Source organism: Canis lupus, chromosome 5, assembly GCF_048164855.1.
Source record: "Canis lupus baileyi chromosome 5, mCanLup2.hap1, whole genome shotgun sequence".
In the NCBI taxonomy this organism is placed as follows: Eukaryota; Metazoa; Chordata; class Mammalia; order Carnivora; family Canidae; genus Canis; species Canis lupus.
Genome location: NC_132842.1, coordinates 82,166,695 through 82,183,540, shown reverse-complemented (window position 1 = coordinate 82,183,540; position 16,846 = coordinate 82,166,695). Strand labels below are relative to the sequence as shown.

At 43.3% G+C, this 16,846-nt stretch overlaps 1 protein-coding gene across 6 annotated transcripts in view; it reads right to left on the bottom strand.

Moving 5' to 3' along the window:
• Positions 1-263: 263 nt before the first annotated feature.
• Positions 264-16,846, bottom strand: part of FBXO42 (F-box protein 42) — a 103,003-nt gene continuing 86,420 nt past the window's right edge. For all 6 annotated transcript variants that reach the window (XM_072828161.1, XM_072828155.1, XM_072828159.1 and 3 more), the window contains 6 exons: positions 9,980-10,133; positions 9,035-9,145; positions 7,486-7,582; positions 6,954-7,010; positions 5,886-6,002; positions 264-5,067 (listed from right to left, as the gene is read on the bottom strand). In XM_072828161.1, coding sequence (XP_072684262.1) covers positions 3,952-5,067; positions 5,886-6,002; positions 6,954-7,010; positions 7,486-7,582; positions 9,035-9,145; positions 9,980-10,133 — 1,652 coding nt within the window. In that variant the 3' untranslated portion in view covers positions 264-3,951. The remainder of the gene's footprint in view (positions 5,068-5,885; positions 6,003-6,953; positions 7,011-7,485; positions 7,583-9,034; positions 9,146-9,979; positions 10,134-16,846) is intronic.

The window sequence follows — 16,846 nt, the reverse complement described above, 5'->3', positions numbered from 1 at the left end:
ATCACCTCTCTGGGGTCTTCACCAAAGGGCAGTACCTTAGGCTCTGAAATGCCAAGTCCTTTAAGCATGACGGGGAGTTGTTTTTTAATTAAATGACACTATCCCCAGGGAAGGGCAACTCCCTACCTCTACCCCAAAACACAACCCCCCTAAAGGAGGAGGGCAAGTTTTCCAACTACTTTGCTTCCAACTTCAATCTCCAACCTCAACTGCTCCCCATTATGGTTCTTTCTTCTTTTCTACTAATAAAACAGTTAAGACAATTCTGTCCATTTCGTTTTATTTGTTAAATTGCTAAAAAGTCATCAGGGAAAACCTTAACAAAAAATGAAATTGACAGATTTAAATATCAATGAAGTCCACTTTTCATTCCTACACTGTTATGTGCCTAAAATGACCATCTCAGGGTAAGCCACCTGGGACCCCTGAGTTATGGGAAACATCACTCACAGCACCAGCTTTGCCAGGGCACGATGGGTGTGCGCTGACATGAACCCTGGTTGGTGGGAAGGGAGCAGAGCGAGGAAAGAGAGCAAGGGTGGAGCCAAGATAAGGGTTGCTCTCCTATGACAATAAACACAGTGAGAGGGAGCCACTTACTGGTGACCATGCAGAACATGCCTTCTGCAGTTGGTGGGGAGGCTGCATGGGACGCAGGCCTCCAAGTTCGGCTTCCTTGCCCCAGGGTGTGTTCAGGTCCTCCCCACTGACTTATGCGCTGGTAAGAAAGCACAGACAACGCAAAGCAGAGCACATCACCATGCCAGGATCACCACAAGGACAAGGACAGACAGACAAACCCACAGGAACATCACTTTTAAGGGGAAGCAAAGAAGCAAAGCAGAAGGAAACCCAGAATGATAAAGTTAAAGGAAGTATCCCTCTGTTCTCCATCAGCTGGTGGCTTTCTGTTCTCCAAAGTCAAGACTTGTCAAGTTGGTTTTCTTTTGTTGTCCTCTTCGTCTTTTCTTTATTTTAGAGTTCCAACACAGTTCCTGGGATAGTTCGTGGTTTTAGCTCTTGATGTAAAACTCAAACATTAAAATCAGATCAATCCGCAGAGGGCTGGGAGGAGAGGATGCCCAGTATTACAACTAAATTTAAGCTTGTATCAACACCTAATTCTTGCTGTTAAAATACATAATTGTGTGTGTGTGGGGGGGTGAAAGGATATTTGTGCAGCCCACCACCCATGTTTACAAGAGTAGAAATATGAACGAAAATACAGAACCCTCTCTGCTGTCCAGCCTGTAAAGTGAGAAAATGGAAGCTCTGTCCAAGAGAGAAGGAAGACACCAAGACTGTCACATGAGGTCAATGAGGCGGCCGGTGAAGTCATATGACATGGGGCTCTCAAAGGCACACTTGCAGGAATGGAAGGGGTTAAAGCTTCAAGTAGAAACAAAATGTATTTTAAATACTTAAATACTGACAGATATTTGCTAATTTAGGTGCTCCTGAAGGCTAAAGAAATGGTCTCATTTTTCTCAGTGAATTAAGACAAAATTGGCATCATGTCAAAAACAGAGTTGTGGTTAACCTGACCTGACTTGAAGCATCCATGGTGCTCTGGAAATGCTCTCTGCAGGCGGGACACCTAAAGTTCCCCTACACGTGTGGCTTCATTAGGGCCTGAGAACATAACTACCTTGAATGTGTGGAGTCGCTCTCCTAAGGTATCTGCCCACAGTGCCCAGGACCATCAAGACCAACACCACCAGGCAGATTTTTCTTAAGGAGCTGTAAACAGTCTGGTTCTGAGTGGTCTGGGTAATACTGGAGGCCATCATCACCTCTGCCTGTGTTTGGGGAAAATAGAGGGAATCCACAAGCTAACAGCTGGCTTAGGGAGGCCACAGGACAAAGGGAATGGTCACAAAGTTGAGATTCTGAACTTTCAGGCTTCCAAATACTTTATATTTAAATAGGAACGGAGTTTGGGGATGCTGTCCATGCACAAACGCAATGTCATAAACAATGTTCAGCAATAGCAAAAATGTAATACCTAATCTTACAGGCTAGCTTTCTCTTGTGAATAAGGACCCCACATGATCTAACAGTCTTTGCCAGAGGACGACCAGCAACAGCCCCAGAGCAAGGTGTCTAGCAAGCCGAGTGCTGAGCCAGGAGTAGGTGGACACCACAGTAAATAGGCACATGGTAGTTTTGTCATCTAAGGGAGCACATGGAACAGTTTCTGGAACACAGACCTCTCCCTATGAGCTGGCCCTTCCCTGGGCTTGGCACCAGGGGGGCTTTCCCACCAAGACCACATTGTAAAAGCTAATGGCTAGGGGAAAGAATTCAACATGATGTAATAGGAGAAAACACACTTTATCAGACAGACTGCTAAGTGCTGGCCTAAAGCCAGGACCCAGGGCCAGCTGTAGCAGTCTTGCGCTTGGGAAATGCTAACAAGAAAAAGGGGGGCGTGAAAGATGGGAAATGCAATGTTTTGAAATTCAAATCCTAAGGGCAAAGTAAAAATCTTCTTGCCACTAATGAGAAATCACCAAAAATCCACATTTAAATGGTGCCATTTGACTTAACTAATCTCTTACATCCAGGCCATGGTTTAGAGACTGATAATTTGTAACTTCTTATATCTAGCAAAGAAATGCTCTAGTTTGTTGCACCGTATCTCAGAAATGGCATAACATAAAAACCCAACCCTTATTTGGGGCACATGTGAACGAGACTGTCACAAAGGAGACACTGCTCCCAAGGTCAGTCTTGCATCAAAGAGGGTAAGCACAGGACACTCAACCCAATCACTAGTCAATAGCCTGACAGAAAAACACATGTCACAACAGGGGCAGAAATCACTTCTAGAAGGAGCTATTACTGGGTTTCCCTTCCAGGATCAATTTCCTCATTGTATAAATATGGATGGGTATGCCCAATGTGCTTTGGAAGTAAAAAGAAGCCCACAAGGAAAAACCAGTATTTTCTGCCGCTTAATGGATTTCTCATGATACTAGCATCTTGGAATTCTCTACTAGGCCCCTAAGTGATACCAGAGAAAGGGTCCCAGAAATATCTCTAGGAGATTTCCCCGGGCACCTTAGCTTTGTAAAAGAAAGTGAGAAAGCTGATAGGGCTTTTTAAAAAAAAAAAAAAAAAAAAAAGGGAAAAAGCAGCTTCTGCGGATCAAGTTTTAAGTGAACAAATGCGGTTTTTGGCAAATTGCAATCAAATACGATTGTCAGAAAATTCCAAAATCAGACACCAATATGTTTTCTGAGACACAGAGGGAGCATGCTAAAGACCAGTGGACACCAGGTAGACAGGCATCTCTGCATAAACACTGTCTCATGGTGATCCCAGCACACAAACGTGGAACAGAATTCCTGGTTGGGCAACTTTCCTCAGTCACAAGGGCAGAACGGGGCCTGGCAGAGGGAATGACCACAAAAAAAAGTTTGCACAGGTCCTCTCTGGTTTTAAAAGGAAGGGAGGAACAGTTCTCTACAGGGTCCTTTCACCCTACCAACTTCCTGGAGCTCGTGGATCGAAAGCCTCCACGTGGGCACCTTACACACGCTTTCTTACTCTCACTCCAAGAAGGCCACATAAAGATTTATGGGGGCTCTTCAGTTGCTTTAGGTAAGTTCTGACATTAGTTTGTTCCCTAAATTCTTGGTCTAGTTACCAGCAAAGTAGAAAAAGGCAGCACAGCCTCTGCTAAAACACAGCAACAAATTTATCTGAACCAGGACAGAGACCTCTCCCTCTTTGTAAACAGAGTTGGCTATATAATATATATTTATATATTTATATATAATTTTTTTTCTTAATGGAGATTTGATCCCAGCCTGGAGTGAGTGAGGTTGGGAATTGGGGTTTTGGTTTATGGTAGTAATTCTGTCCTTTGTTTTCCCAATTCTCAGTCCAAATGCTTGCACGCTGGAAAATTAAAAGCCACAGAAAGGGAAGGGGGTTTAGAACACATTATCTCTTTGCTCGCACAAAGTACAAGGCGTTTGTTTTTGGATAGTACTTCACATTCTGTTTCTTGTCCATGAGTCCTCCGAATATGATGAGTTCACCCCTGCCTTGGACCACTGTATGCAGGCTGGTTTCAGGAGGTCCAACCACAGAACTGCTATTAAATACTTTCCATTTGACCCGCCCCTTCTCCTTGGTGTCTTTAATGTCTAGCACATACATCTGCATGGGCTTGCAGTTCATACTCTGGTACAAAGGTTTGCCAACATTTAGGGACTGTGGAGGGTGGTGGCCCAGGCGGCGGGCAATGGGAGGTAAGGAATGTCCATCTCCTTGGGCAGGCCCGGGACGGGGAACGGGCACTGTTTCTCCACTGCTCAGGTTCTGGCTCCCAGGAGAGCCTGGGGAAGACCCCAGAGGAGGGCTTAGTGCTGCGGAGGCTGAGGGGCCTTTGGATGACATTGCTTTGATGGCTTCTAGGCTCCGACGCAGGGCACCTGGGGAGACAGCTCCTGCAAGGGCACTGGCCACGTGTGGTGGGGTGTGCACACCATTCGTCTGTTCAGGAGGGTGTCTCATGCTTCCCCCAACTGTCCTGTTGTCCACACCATCCATATGATTGCTACTCGAAGTGGGTTTCAGATCCCAATTCAGATCTATTGATCCTAACCTCAAATCTTTCTGATCTGGTAGTGACCCTCGCCGGGAGGCCAAAGAAAGTCCCATTTTGAGGTCATATCCTTCAGTGGTAGATGGAGTGCTAGGAGATACGGCTTGCACAGGGCTGTCCAAGGAAGAGCCACCTATAGCTGCTGTTCCTGGAGACAAATTGCCACCATTGAGGATGGGAGAGCCATCTCCTCTGGCTGGGGAAAGGCTCCCTTCCCGGGAACTTGAGGGGGTCTGCCTTTGGGCTCTGGGCCTCAGTGTTCCCCAGCGGCCATTAACACAAGGAGCTTCATCCATACTCCTTACTGGAGACTGAGAGCGGTACTCTCGGGTTTCAGGAACCAGGGCTGGAGGGGTGGCGCTGATAGGTGAGGGGCGGGAGTTCAAACTGGGGCTGAGTGGGGCTCTCCCACTAGGTGCCTGGCTGAAGACCACCACACACTGCCCCACCTGAAAGACAAAACACCTGTTCAGTTCTGATCATTCATTTAAGTATCAAACATTTTATTATGAGTACCTGGGCAGGCCAGGCATTTTATAGGTACCAGAGATACAGAGATGAAGATAATGTGGCTACATTATTCTAGGCTAGCTGGGGGACACAGGCATGGGAACAATCTATGGCTGAAGCATGACAAGTGCTATCATCAGAAGCATATCTGCAGAATAGGAGTGGGGGGGAGGGAGGAATTAGTTCTTGTTTGGGGACCCTGAAGAAAGGTCACAAAGAGATGCTTAAAGCTGGCACTTAAAGGGGGCGCCTGGCTGGCTCAGTCAGTGGAGCGTGTGACTTGATCTCGGGGTCAGGAGTTCAAGCCCCACATTCATCATAAAGATTACATAAATAAATAAACTTGGGGCGCCTGGGTGGCTTAGTCATCTAAGCATCTGCCTTCAATTCAGGTCATGATCCTGGGGTCCTGGGATCAAGCACTGCATCGGGTTCCCTGCTCAGCAGGGAGTCTGCTTCTCCTTTTACCCCTTCCCCCCACAATTCATGCTCATACATGCATGTGCTCTCTCTCAAATAAATAAACAAATCTTTAAAATAAACTTAAAAAAAAAAAAAGGATCAGTGTGGCTCACACAGGTTTCCCATCTAGAGGTTCATATAGAAGCAGTGCCTAAAGAGCAATGGTTAATGGCCGTTTCTTTTATGACATCAAGGTGTTCATTATTTCCATACTAATTTGCTTGGAAATCTGACAAGCCCCTTTGGTTTCACAGTTAGGACCCTTCTCTGGCTGGCCTGTCAGTGCCCTGCTTACCCGGCAAGCTGGGTGGCACCATAGTTCTGGGGCCCCATGGTCTTCATTTTCTACCTTGAGTGGCTGCCAGGCCCAGGGGCCTGAGTGCATGTGCAACAACCAAGCATCCTTGAAGAGCTAGAAGAGAAGCACCAACAATAGGACTTAGGTGTAGTACATTACACAACACACACACACACAGTAGGAATTTCAAAGCTGTGCTCTCTGGTCTAGAGAGTGTGCGGGCTCTTCAGAAAGAAGGGCAACATTTGTGGTCACTCATCCTTCATTCATTCATACACTACCACTGGCCTGGAACGCGGAATTGTGCTTGTAATCCATGAATCACTTTTAAGTGGTTTTGAATTGTGTGTGTGTGTGTGTGTGTGTGTGTGTGTGTGTGTTGGGGGAGAGGGTAGATAATATATATCTGTAACTCTCTGAATCTGCATTCTTAAATTCCAATAAACTCTGGCAGTTATCAGTTTGTTTTTCTGTCCTACCCCTCCTTGAAAAAATGATAGCCACAAACCTTATTGCCTAAAGAGGAAATGGGAGTAGGAAGGACATAGACATAAATATGAGTATTCAAGAGATGAATGTCTAGGAGTAAAAAGCACTTCTCACCCTACAAAAAAAAAAAAGAAAAGAAAGAAAGAAAAAAGGGAAGGGAAGGGAAGGGGGAAGGGAAGGGGGAAGGGAAGGGGGAAGGGAAGGGGGAAGGGAAGGGGGAAGGGAAGGGGGAAGGGAAGGGGGAAGGGAAGGGGGAAGGGAAGGGGGAAGGGAAGGGAAGGGAAGGGAAGGGAAGGGAAGGGAAGGGAAGGGAAGGGAAGGGAGGGAGGGAGGGAGGGAGGGAGGGAGGGAGGGAGGAAGGAAGGAAGGAAGGAAGGAAGGAAGGAAGGAAGGAAGGAAGGAAGAAAGAAAGAGAGAAAAAAAAAGCAGAGTTTGGCCAGAAAATACCATGGTTATATACCTGAAGTGAAAAAGATTCTTTCAATAAAAAGAATGTTATGCTTACAAGGTGAGACAGGGAGCAAGTATGAACCCCTAGCAGCATCTGCCTTGGAATGCGGCACCAGCAATACTCACAGCATTGGGACCGCCACATCCTCCAAGGATTAAGATAGTTGCATCATCTATGACAATCTAGGAAGAGGAAGACATTTAAAATAAATCTACAAAGACAGAAGCATCTGACCTCCTATGCATCAGTGGTATATGAAAATAGCCTACCCAGATCCCAAATGAAAGTATTCTAGTCACCATAAGCTCTCCATTCTCCCAAACCAAGTCAATTCCCATCCTTGTAAACAAATTACTGATGATTCACCTGAATGTATATATTCCTTGTTGATCAAACATTAACACGAGTGTACATAAAATGCAGGTTCTCTTGAGAAATGAAACAGCAAAGTAAATGCTTTGGGGAGAGGTGTAATACAAAGCCACTAAAAATAAATACAACCCATTAGAGGTTGAAAAATAAATACCAGTAAAAAAGAACAACAAAGTCTCTTTGGCTTATGCATGTTGGCAGCTTACCTGACTCCCTCCTCCCTTTCCCATCCTAACTGGAAGATGCTACAGAGTTTGCTGAATAGTTATTTTAATTCCTGAGCACCTGAGATTGGCCACCTCGAGGATGAGGACTGGGGCCAGAGATGTTCGGCTTGGACCACGCCCACTGCTCAAGGTCAAGGACCCAGACATCGTTGCTCCTATAAGATAAGGGCATAACGTTGAAGGAGTTGGGAGCTCCCAGGAATCACAGAGCTGATATAAATGAAGTTACATTCATATTTTATTTTTTAAATTATTAAGTAGGCTCAATGCTGGACGTGAGGATTGAACTCATGACCCTGAGGATCCAAGAGTTGCATGCTCTACAGACTAAGCCAGCCAGGTGCCTCTGAAGTTACAGTTATAAAGATGCCTAGCAAACTGCCATGATCATAGAATCTTAAACTATATTTTTCTTCCCCTTCTTTCCCTGGAACCCATCTCAAGACCTTCAAACCTTTGCTATTCCCACTGACCCATAGGCCTCTTTTGAGTCATGTCTGCACCCATATACTAGTACCTAAAGTAAGAATGAACTGGTGATAGCAGGAAATAGCTACTGGTCAAGATATAGTCTTTCAAAAGCAAAAACCACAAGGAAGAAAAAAACTGATGCAAAAGGTAGCTCTATCATTGCCCAGGAGATAAAGATTTATTGATTCTGGCTACAAAAAGTAATTTCACCATAGCTACTGAGATCTGCAGTTTTATCAAGGACAGACTGGCATCTCCAAACCCCAAGGGACCAGTATGGCAAGCACACACTACTGGAAAGCAGTCTATTTTATTGTCACCTCGCTAAGGTCATTAACTCATAAAGAGGGATGCAGGAATAAGAATGCTAATACCATAAAGCCTTAAACTTTCTCATCTGGTTGGGGTTGGGGGGCTCACAGACTCTCCACAACTGTTCTGGATTGGAAGATGGGACTCTCTTGTCTAACAGAGAACAGAGTTGGGTCTGGAATGCTTTTACTGCTGACGGCTCATCACCTTTCCTCTCATGACCATTAATGCAGCTACCACCAACTCAGATGAAGAGTGATTCAGATGGGTGGCTCTGGCTCTTGACTCTGGCCTGGGCTGGCCAGTTGTGGCCAGAGATAGTGAGGACAGTGGGTAGGGAGAACAACCTCACAGAAGTGCGTCAGACCTGACAGTTTTCTTGCTCCTACCCACTCCCCTATCCCCTCTCATTTGGAGAATGAACCATTTTCAACCAATCCTGTCAATCTACCTGTCTTCTCTAAAGCCCAAAAGGACATGGGCTGGGTCATAAACAGAGCAAGTAAAAACACTCTGTGCTTCTTAAAAGGTAGCCTTTTGTAGGCACAGCTAGAAACAGACAAGGTAGAGGCTGCATCAGAATTTGATCCTGCCGAATGAACAACACAGCAAAAAAAAAAAAAAAAAAAAAAGATTTTACACAGCTCTGATTTTATGGAGGAAGTTTTTCAACCTATTGCTCTGTGATTGCTGGGAAGCAATGATTGGTTGGATTAATGAGAACCATGTTGAGGAATACTGACCTGACTAGTTCACGCTTCTGACCTGTTATTCCCAGGAGTATTTACCTTCAGGTTGATAGGCAGCAAACCAAATATACTTACATTTGCCGGGATCCTAAGGAGCCACCAAAGACAATCATTTTATCATCTATCACACAGGAGGAATGGCCAGCCATGGGAGGTGGCCCATGGGTTGTCACAATGCAGTTCCACCTAATAGAAAAAGAAAGGAGGAAGCCAGGAAGTCAGCATCACCTGTGATGGTCTTATGTGTTTAAAGTGGAAACAGTAGGTAGGTGCCCACTTTAAAATGACAACCCTATCACCTTTAGTAGAGATACTGTTAGGATAACAAATGGAAGATGGCAGAAGGTATTTATGCCTTTCCTACAAACCTGCTAAAGCTATGCTCACCTTCAAGTTCTCTGTGTGTATGGCTTAGAGGTGGGGTGGAGAGATGACCAGGGAAGCCATCATGGCTCCTTGGCCGCTTCAGCCTAGTGTGCTAAAGGAGCACCACCTTCCACTTTTCTACAGTCTGGATCAGCTACAGCTGCCAAGAGCCCTGTACTAAGTAATCCATTACAAGGAAAAAGAAAAAAGAGTCAGGAATCAGTCCTGGAGACATAGCAGGGAACAATGGATCCACAGCACACCTGGGAATTAGCAGCCAAAACTGAAGAGCCTCCTGTTTTCCAACTGGCATATTTCAGTTTTCTAGTTTTCTTTTAACCCTTTAAAAAAACTTTTTAAAATTTAAGTTCTATACTTAACATGGGGCTTGAACTCATAACCTAGAGATCAAGAGTCACATGCTCCACTGACTGAGCCAGCCAGGCTCCCCTTAGCTTTAGGTTTTAAGGCGGGTCCTGTCAATTCTCTGAAACTGTCGGCAAACCTGGGTGTATGTAAATTTTTTTCCTGGAAGAGTCCAGAGCTTTTACCAAATTCTCAAAGAGATTCCTGGACACAAAAAAGAGAAGGTGTCCGTCCATTCATTTGAAATCTTTTAATCCGGACTGAAAGGATCTTATCTTTGTGGCTTACCAGTTTTTAGAGGGTGAGTAAGTGTGTATTTCATCAAAGAATCTCTCTGGTTGGTGTAGGGGATATGGGCTTGGTCGTGTCCAGCCACCAAACAGCACCAGCAGGTCCTTGTACACGACCAGAGTTGCTCCAGCTTTAGGGGAAGGATAGGACCCTAGGAAAGGTCAACAACATCATGGTTAGGAATCAGGGTCTTATAAGCCACAGGTAGGTTGTCTATGGATCACCTTCCTCTGAAAGAGCCACAAAAGGGGAACCAACACTATGAAACATAAGGAAAAGGGAGAGAACAAAACTGGTCTGCAGGTCTGACAGAAAACCATCACCAATTTATACTTTTTTTTTTTTTTTAGTTTTATTTATTTATTCATGAGATACACAGAGAGAGGCAGAGACATAGGCAGAGAGAGAAGCAGGCTCCATGCAGGGAGCCTGATGCAGGACTCGATCCCAGGACTCTGGATCACGCCATGAGCCGAAGGCAGGCGTTTAACCACTGAGCCACCCAGGTGTCCCTATACATCTTTTTTTTTTAGGACAGTTGACGCACAATGTTATATTAGTTTCAGGTGTACAACATGGGAATTCTACAAGTTTATATACTATGCTAAGTTCACAAGTGTAGCTGCCATCTGTTGCCATATATCACTCTTATAGTATCAATGACTTTCCATGTATACATCTTATAATCAGAACAGAGAGACCGGAGTTGGAGGAAAGTTACTTATTTTGCTTCCCTGACATTAGAGATGGGAGTACCTATCTCATAAGGCTGTTCTGATTATTAAATAATACACCTGAAGCACATAGCACACTGCCTGGCACACAGCAAATAGATGCTCAATAAATGTTGACTCTCTTGACCATCTTTCTTTTCTCTCTCTCTTTCTTTATAAAAAAGACTTTATTCATTTATTCATGAGAGACACACAGAGAGTGTCAGAGACATAGGCAGAGGCAGAGCAGGCTCCCTGCAAGGAGTCTGATGTGGGACTCGATCCCAGGACCCCAGGATCACGCCCTGGGCTGGAGGCAGGTGCGAAACCGCTGAGCCACCCAGGTGTCTCTGACCATCCCTTTAATAAGCTGACTAGACCCCATACAGGAGAGCATATAAGGAATCTAGGGAGTACATATACAGGCTAGTACCTGGATGCAATGTAAAAACAGCTGCTGTCAGCAAACTTGGTTAAAACAGAGGCAGTGTGGAGTTCTTTGTGCTGAGTCACATGTTAGCATGGTGACCTCTAGACCTCTAGCTGTGGGCCTCAGGAGCACAAACGGGGGCAGAATTTCAGGCTCAATGTGAAGGCATTCCAATGGAGCTACAGGCTTTATACCAGTGGCTACCAAGGCCCTCGAGGCTGGACTTCTGAGCTATAGTGACCAATTTTTGAAACAACAGAAATTTGGTTTATGCTAGAAAACCCTAGGAATAAGAAACGTCACATAGAAGCATGATTTTTCAGAGCCTTTTCTGTCTTTTAAATAACAATCACTATTTCTCCTAATCTCTTACTCTACATGCTACCTTTAGTTTGCTTAAGACCAAAGAGATTTTCCTCAATACCTAGGGGTCAGTAAATACTGTAATATTCAAGGAGAAAAGTTTTGTTAACACTGAAGGATCCATTAAAAAAAAAAAAGTTAAGCAGAAGGAATCTCAACAGTATATTAAGCTGATAGCAGCTGAGGTGCTCCCATTCAGGTGAGGAGCTGGGCCTTCCCCTTCAGCAAAGGATTTGGGGAATATGGTTTGAAAAGCCCTGCTTAAACTGCTTTAATGGTATTGATGACAAAGTCTCAAGGCTGAAAAAGTAGAGCAAGAGGCTGTCTTCCTTGGGATCCAAATGAAGAGTAACTTACCATGATCTACTGAGAAGGTAACAATCATCAGAATATGGAGTAAGCATCTAAGAGTACTCTGTAGCATCAGCAACATATTTTGAACACTTTCCTAACAGAATAGACATCAATCCAAACAGGATCTGATCACAGAAATGAGTCTTCTCTAGGAATGATTCTCCAGTCACTCAGCAGCACTGAGAGAATACTGACTGAAGTATTTCATGAGCTTTGCTCTCACTACCCTCATACCCTACTGGAATCATGACTAAGGGGGCTGCTGTCCTCAGAGTCTTATGATTTCTAGTTAAAACTTTTGCCTTTCCAGAAGAAAGCTTCCTAGACCAACTGGTTAGAAAACCTAATATATAATGGTGTAGTTAAAATGCTAGTATTACCCCAAAATGATTTAATTTGCAAAATACCAAACAATGCTTCAAGTTCTTGCTATTACCTTGGAACTCCTAAATACTATGAAAAAGTTGGAAAAAAACAAATAAAACATGTTACAGATTCAGCAGTTGTTACTTAAAAACCTTCCAGGCTAAAATTTGGATTGGGATTTGAAATAATGGCAATTCTGGCTTTTAAAATCAAGAGTGAAAAAATAAAATAAAATAAAATCAAGGGTGTAAAATGAAGCAGCACCATTTACAATGACGTGGATGGAGCTAGAGAGCATTATGCTGACCGAGAGAAGTCAGTCAGAGAAAGACAAATACCATATTTCACTCATATGTGGAATTTAAGAAATAAATGAACAGGGACAGGGGAGGTAGAGACAACCAAGGAACAGACTCCTGAAACTAGTATTACACTGTATGTTAACTAATTGGAATTTAAATAAAAACTTAAAAAATAAAATGAAGTAGCGGCTAAGAGTCCCTGAAACAGCAAAACATGGAATCAGGGGCACCTGGCTGGCTCAGTCAGAGGAGCATGCAACTCCTGACCTCGGGGTCGTTGCATTCAAAACCCCATGTTGGGCCAAGAGCTAGCTGGCTTGTTTGTTTATTTATTTAAATATTTATTTATTGATGAGAGACGGGGGGCGGGGGCAGAGAGACACAGGCAGAGGGAGAAGCAGGCTCCCATGCAGGGAGTCTGATTGTGGGACTTGATCCTGGAACTCCAGGATCACACCCTGGGCCAAAGTCAGGTGCTAAACCGCTGAGCCACCCAGGGATCCCCAGTCTAGAACTTACTTTAGAAAATTAAATTAATTAAATTTTTAAAAAATCATGGAAACAATTTTTAATTGGCCATTTGTATCAAATTTATATTAAAAAATTTTAAGTGCAGAGCGTCTAGGTGGCTCAGTGGGTTAAATGGCCAGCTCTTGATTTCAGTTCAGGTCATGATTTCAGGGTGGTGAGTTCAGTCCTATGTGCCTCGACACGGTACTGAGAGTGAAGCCTGCTTAAGATCCTTTCTCTCTCTCCCTCTGACCCTTCCCCCACACTCTCAAGCTTACTCTCTCAAATAAATAAATCTCAAAAAAAAAAAAAAAAGTTAAGTGCATATACTTTCTTTCTTTTCTTTTTTTTAATTTTTTTTTTAAATTTTTATTTATTTATGATAGTCACACAGAGAGAGAGAGAGGCAGAGACATAGGCAGAGGGAGAAGCAGGCTCCATGCACCGGGAGCCTGACGTGGGATTCGATCCCGGGTCTCCAGGATCGCGCCCTGGGCCAAAGGCAGGCGCCAAACTGCTGCGCCACCCAGGGATCCCCCTTTTCTTTTTTTTTTTTAAAGATTTATTCATGAGAGACACAGAGAGAGGCAGAGAGAGACACAGGCAGAGGGAGAGGCAGGCTCCATGCAGGGAGCCCAACATGGGACTTGATTCAGGGTCTTCAGGATCACACCCTGAGCTGAAGGCAGTGCCAAACCACTGAGCCACCTGGGCTGCCCTGCATATACTTTCAATCAGTAATTTCATTTTTTTTAAAGATTTTATTTATTTATTTGAGAGAGAAAGAAAGCACAAGCAAGGGGAGGAGTAATTCCATTTCTAAGGATTAATCCTTAGAAATGATTGCTGGGCAAAATGAAAAAAGAAATAAATAAAAAGATGCTCATTTGAAGTCTTAAAGTAGACTAAAGAATATTCATGTAAAAAATACTATGTGGCAATTAAAAATTATGTGGCTCTTTATTTGTTTTAGAACAATCAATATCCATTCCTTATTAGGTGAAAACTGAAAGCGGCAACTGACTGTGAGCCTATGTTTAGGGGGTATGGGGAAGGTGGTAGGAAAGGACGGGTGATTAGATTTTTTTGAAGATTTTATTTATTTATTTATTTGAGAGAGAGAGCACGTGTGTGCGTGTACAGGGTGGTGGTGGTGGTATATGTGTAGGTAGTGTAGGTGGGGGGACAAGCAGACAGGGAGGGATAGGTAGGCGGGGAAGTATCTTAAGCAGACTCCTGCTCAGTGCAGAGCCCCACTCAGGGCTCGATCTTATGACCTTGAGATCATGACCCGAGCTGAAACTAAGAGTCAGGTACTCAACTGGGCCACCCAGGAGCCCTGGGTAACTTGATTTTTAAGAGAATTTTTTTTTTTTTTTTAAAGAGAGAGAAATTGCAATAATTACTATTAACTACTGCTACTACTAATGATCGTGACTAATATTGATAATATTTATCATATGCTAGGCATATCTAAGTACTTTGCATGCAAAAGCTGACTTAATCCTTCCCTAAAAACACCCTCCTAGTTTTATTCCCATTTTACAGAGAATACTGAGGCATGGCTCATTTAAATAATTTACTCAAGGTCACAGAACTAGTAAGTGGTGGAATTAGGATTCTAATTTTAGTCTAGATTTAAAACTCATTCTCTTTCTTAGCCATTATATTATTATTATTTTTAAAGATTTTATTTATTCATAGAGACACAGCTAGAGAGAGAGAGGCAAAGACACAGGCAGAGGGAGAAGCAGGCTCCATGCAAGGAGCCCGACGTGGGACTCGATCCAGGGTCTCCAAGATTACGCCCTGGGCTGCAGGCAGTGCTAAACCGCTGCGCCACCTGGGCTGCCCCTTAGCCATTATATTAAACTGCTCTTCATGCATACAGATACATTCTTTCTGAGTGGTTGCCACAAGCAAATCAGATACTATAAAAGGTCAGAGTGTTTCAAAGCTGAAAAAACACTTTCCTAAATCTTAATTAATTAGGTAAGCCATGGAGAAAGAGTATACAAAAGAGGTAAGTAAACTGAACAGAAAGTTTTTCTTAGGACCTCTTTTTCTCCACAAGGCTCTGGGTCACACACTCTCTGTCTCATATGGGATCCTTTACTTGTTCTCTGGACTCTACAAGAAAAGGTAAACTGGGGCCAGTGACAATGACAAATTAATCCTTAAGGATTATTTTAGGTAAAGACTTTCCAAAGTGATTTCTCAAATATCCTGATCTTTTAGAAAGCCAAAATCCTTCCCTTTACTTCCCACTTCAAGGAGTGGGAGAACCCTCATCCGGCATTTCCAAGGTCTGTTTCATGTTACAAATACATACTTTAATTTCAGCATCTTAAATATTTTGACAACTAAGTAGGTTCATAAAGCTAAAATTAACTGTGTTCCTCCACCAAAGTTTGTAAGCAAAGTGGGAAAGAATCACCATGCAAAAACAAATGGGGGGGGGGGGGACAAAATTCAACATATAAGCCCTAGTTAGTTTAGGAAGGAGAGGTCAAAGATATTGGTGCATCAAATTTTCTATGATCCAATTATGCACATAATGTTTGCATATGTTGCAAATTTGATACTTTTAAATTCTTGTTACTTTGAGAATCAATAGTGTAGGGATCCCTGGGTGGCTCAGCGGTTTGGCGCCTGCCTTTGGCCCAGGGCGCGATCCTGGAGTCCTGGGATCGAGTCCCGCGTCAGGCTCCTGGCATGGAGCCTGCTTCTCCCTCTGCCTGTATCTCTGCCTCTATGTCTATCGTGAATAAATAAATAAAATTAAAAAAAAAAGAATCAATAGTGTAAAGCCTCGGTAAAAAGTCTCTAATTTGTTCATTTCTAAGAATCTACATATTTCATTCTTTTCTGAATTTTATTTGAGAGAGAGAGCATGAGCAGGATGCAGAAGGGCTAAGGGGAGGGAGAGGAGTAGAATGAGAGGGAGAAAGAGACTCCCTACTGAGCAGGAAGCCCACCTTGGGGCTCAATTCCAGGACCCTGAGATCATGACCTGAGCTGAAGGCAGAGGCTAAACCGACTGAGCCATCCAGGTGCCTTCATATTTTGAATTTGTTTAAAGCAGAGAGTCTTTAACTCCCCTCCGAATGATCTTAATGCAAGTTTCACAAATTTATCATGAGGTCAGAGACTGCAAAGGTTGATGAATTTTGTTAATTTCCATAGCTTGAAGAAAAAATGGTCCTTTTAGCCAAGCGGAGTTCTGGAAAGCAAAACAATAAGTGTGTACTAGAATTTCGAAAACAAGAAAACTTGTATTTAAATTACATACCTTTATCTATTGTTTTATAGTCATAAGAAAAGCAAGTTATTTCAAGGGTACTTAAAATTTTCTAAAATAACAAAAAACAAAAACAAACCCCAAAACATGACCACACCATTAGATAAATAACTTTTAATATGAACTAACTCTAGACAAAATGTGAGGTCCAAAACTTTGAAGGACTGTACATTCATGCATGCAATTCATCTCATACAGTAGCTAGAATAGTATTAATTTGTTTAATAAATTTTTATTAACGCACACCTGCCTACCACACTAGAGAATGGTTTATTGGAAATCTGGTACATTATAAAGTACTTTAACAACAGGAGACCCCGCCCCCAGTTATGAGGCCCATCACCAGGGTGACATATGAGGAAATAAATCCCCTTCCCTCAAGAAAATTGATAGATGAAGGATTTATATTCATTTGGACATCTCTCGGCTTAACTTCAAAATAATGTGGCTACTGAGCCTCTAGACAGAGTGAAATATCATTGTATCACAAAAGTAGAGGAAGAAAGGGGGTCGCTCCCATGCAGG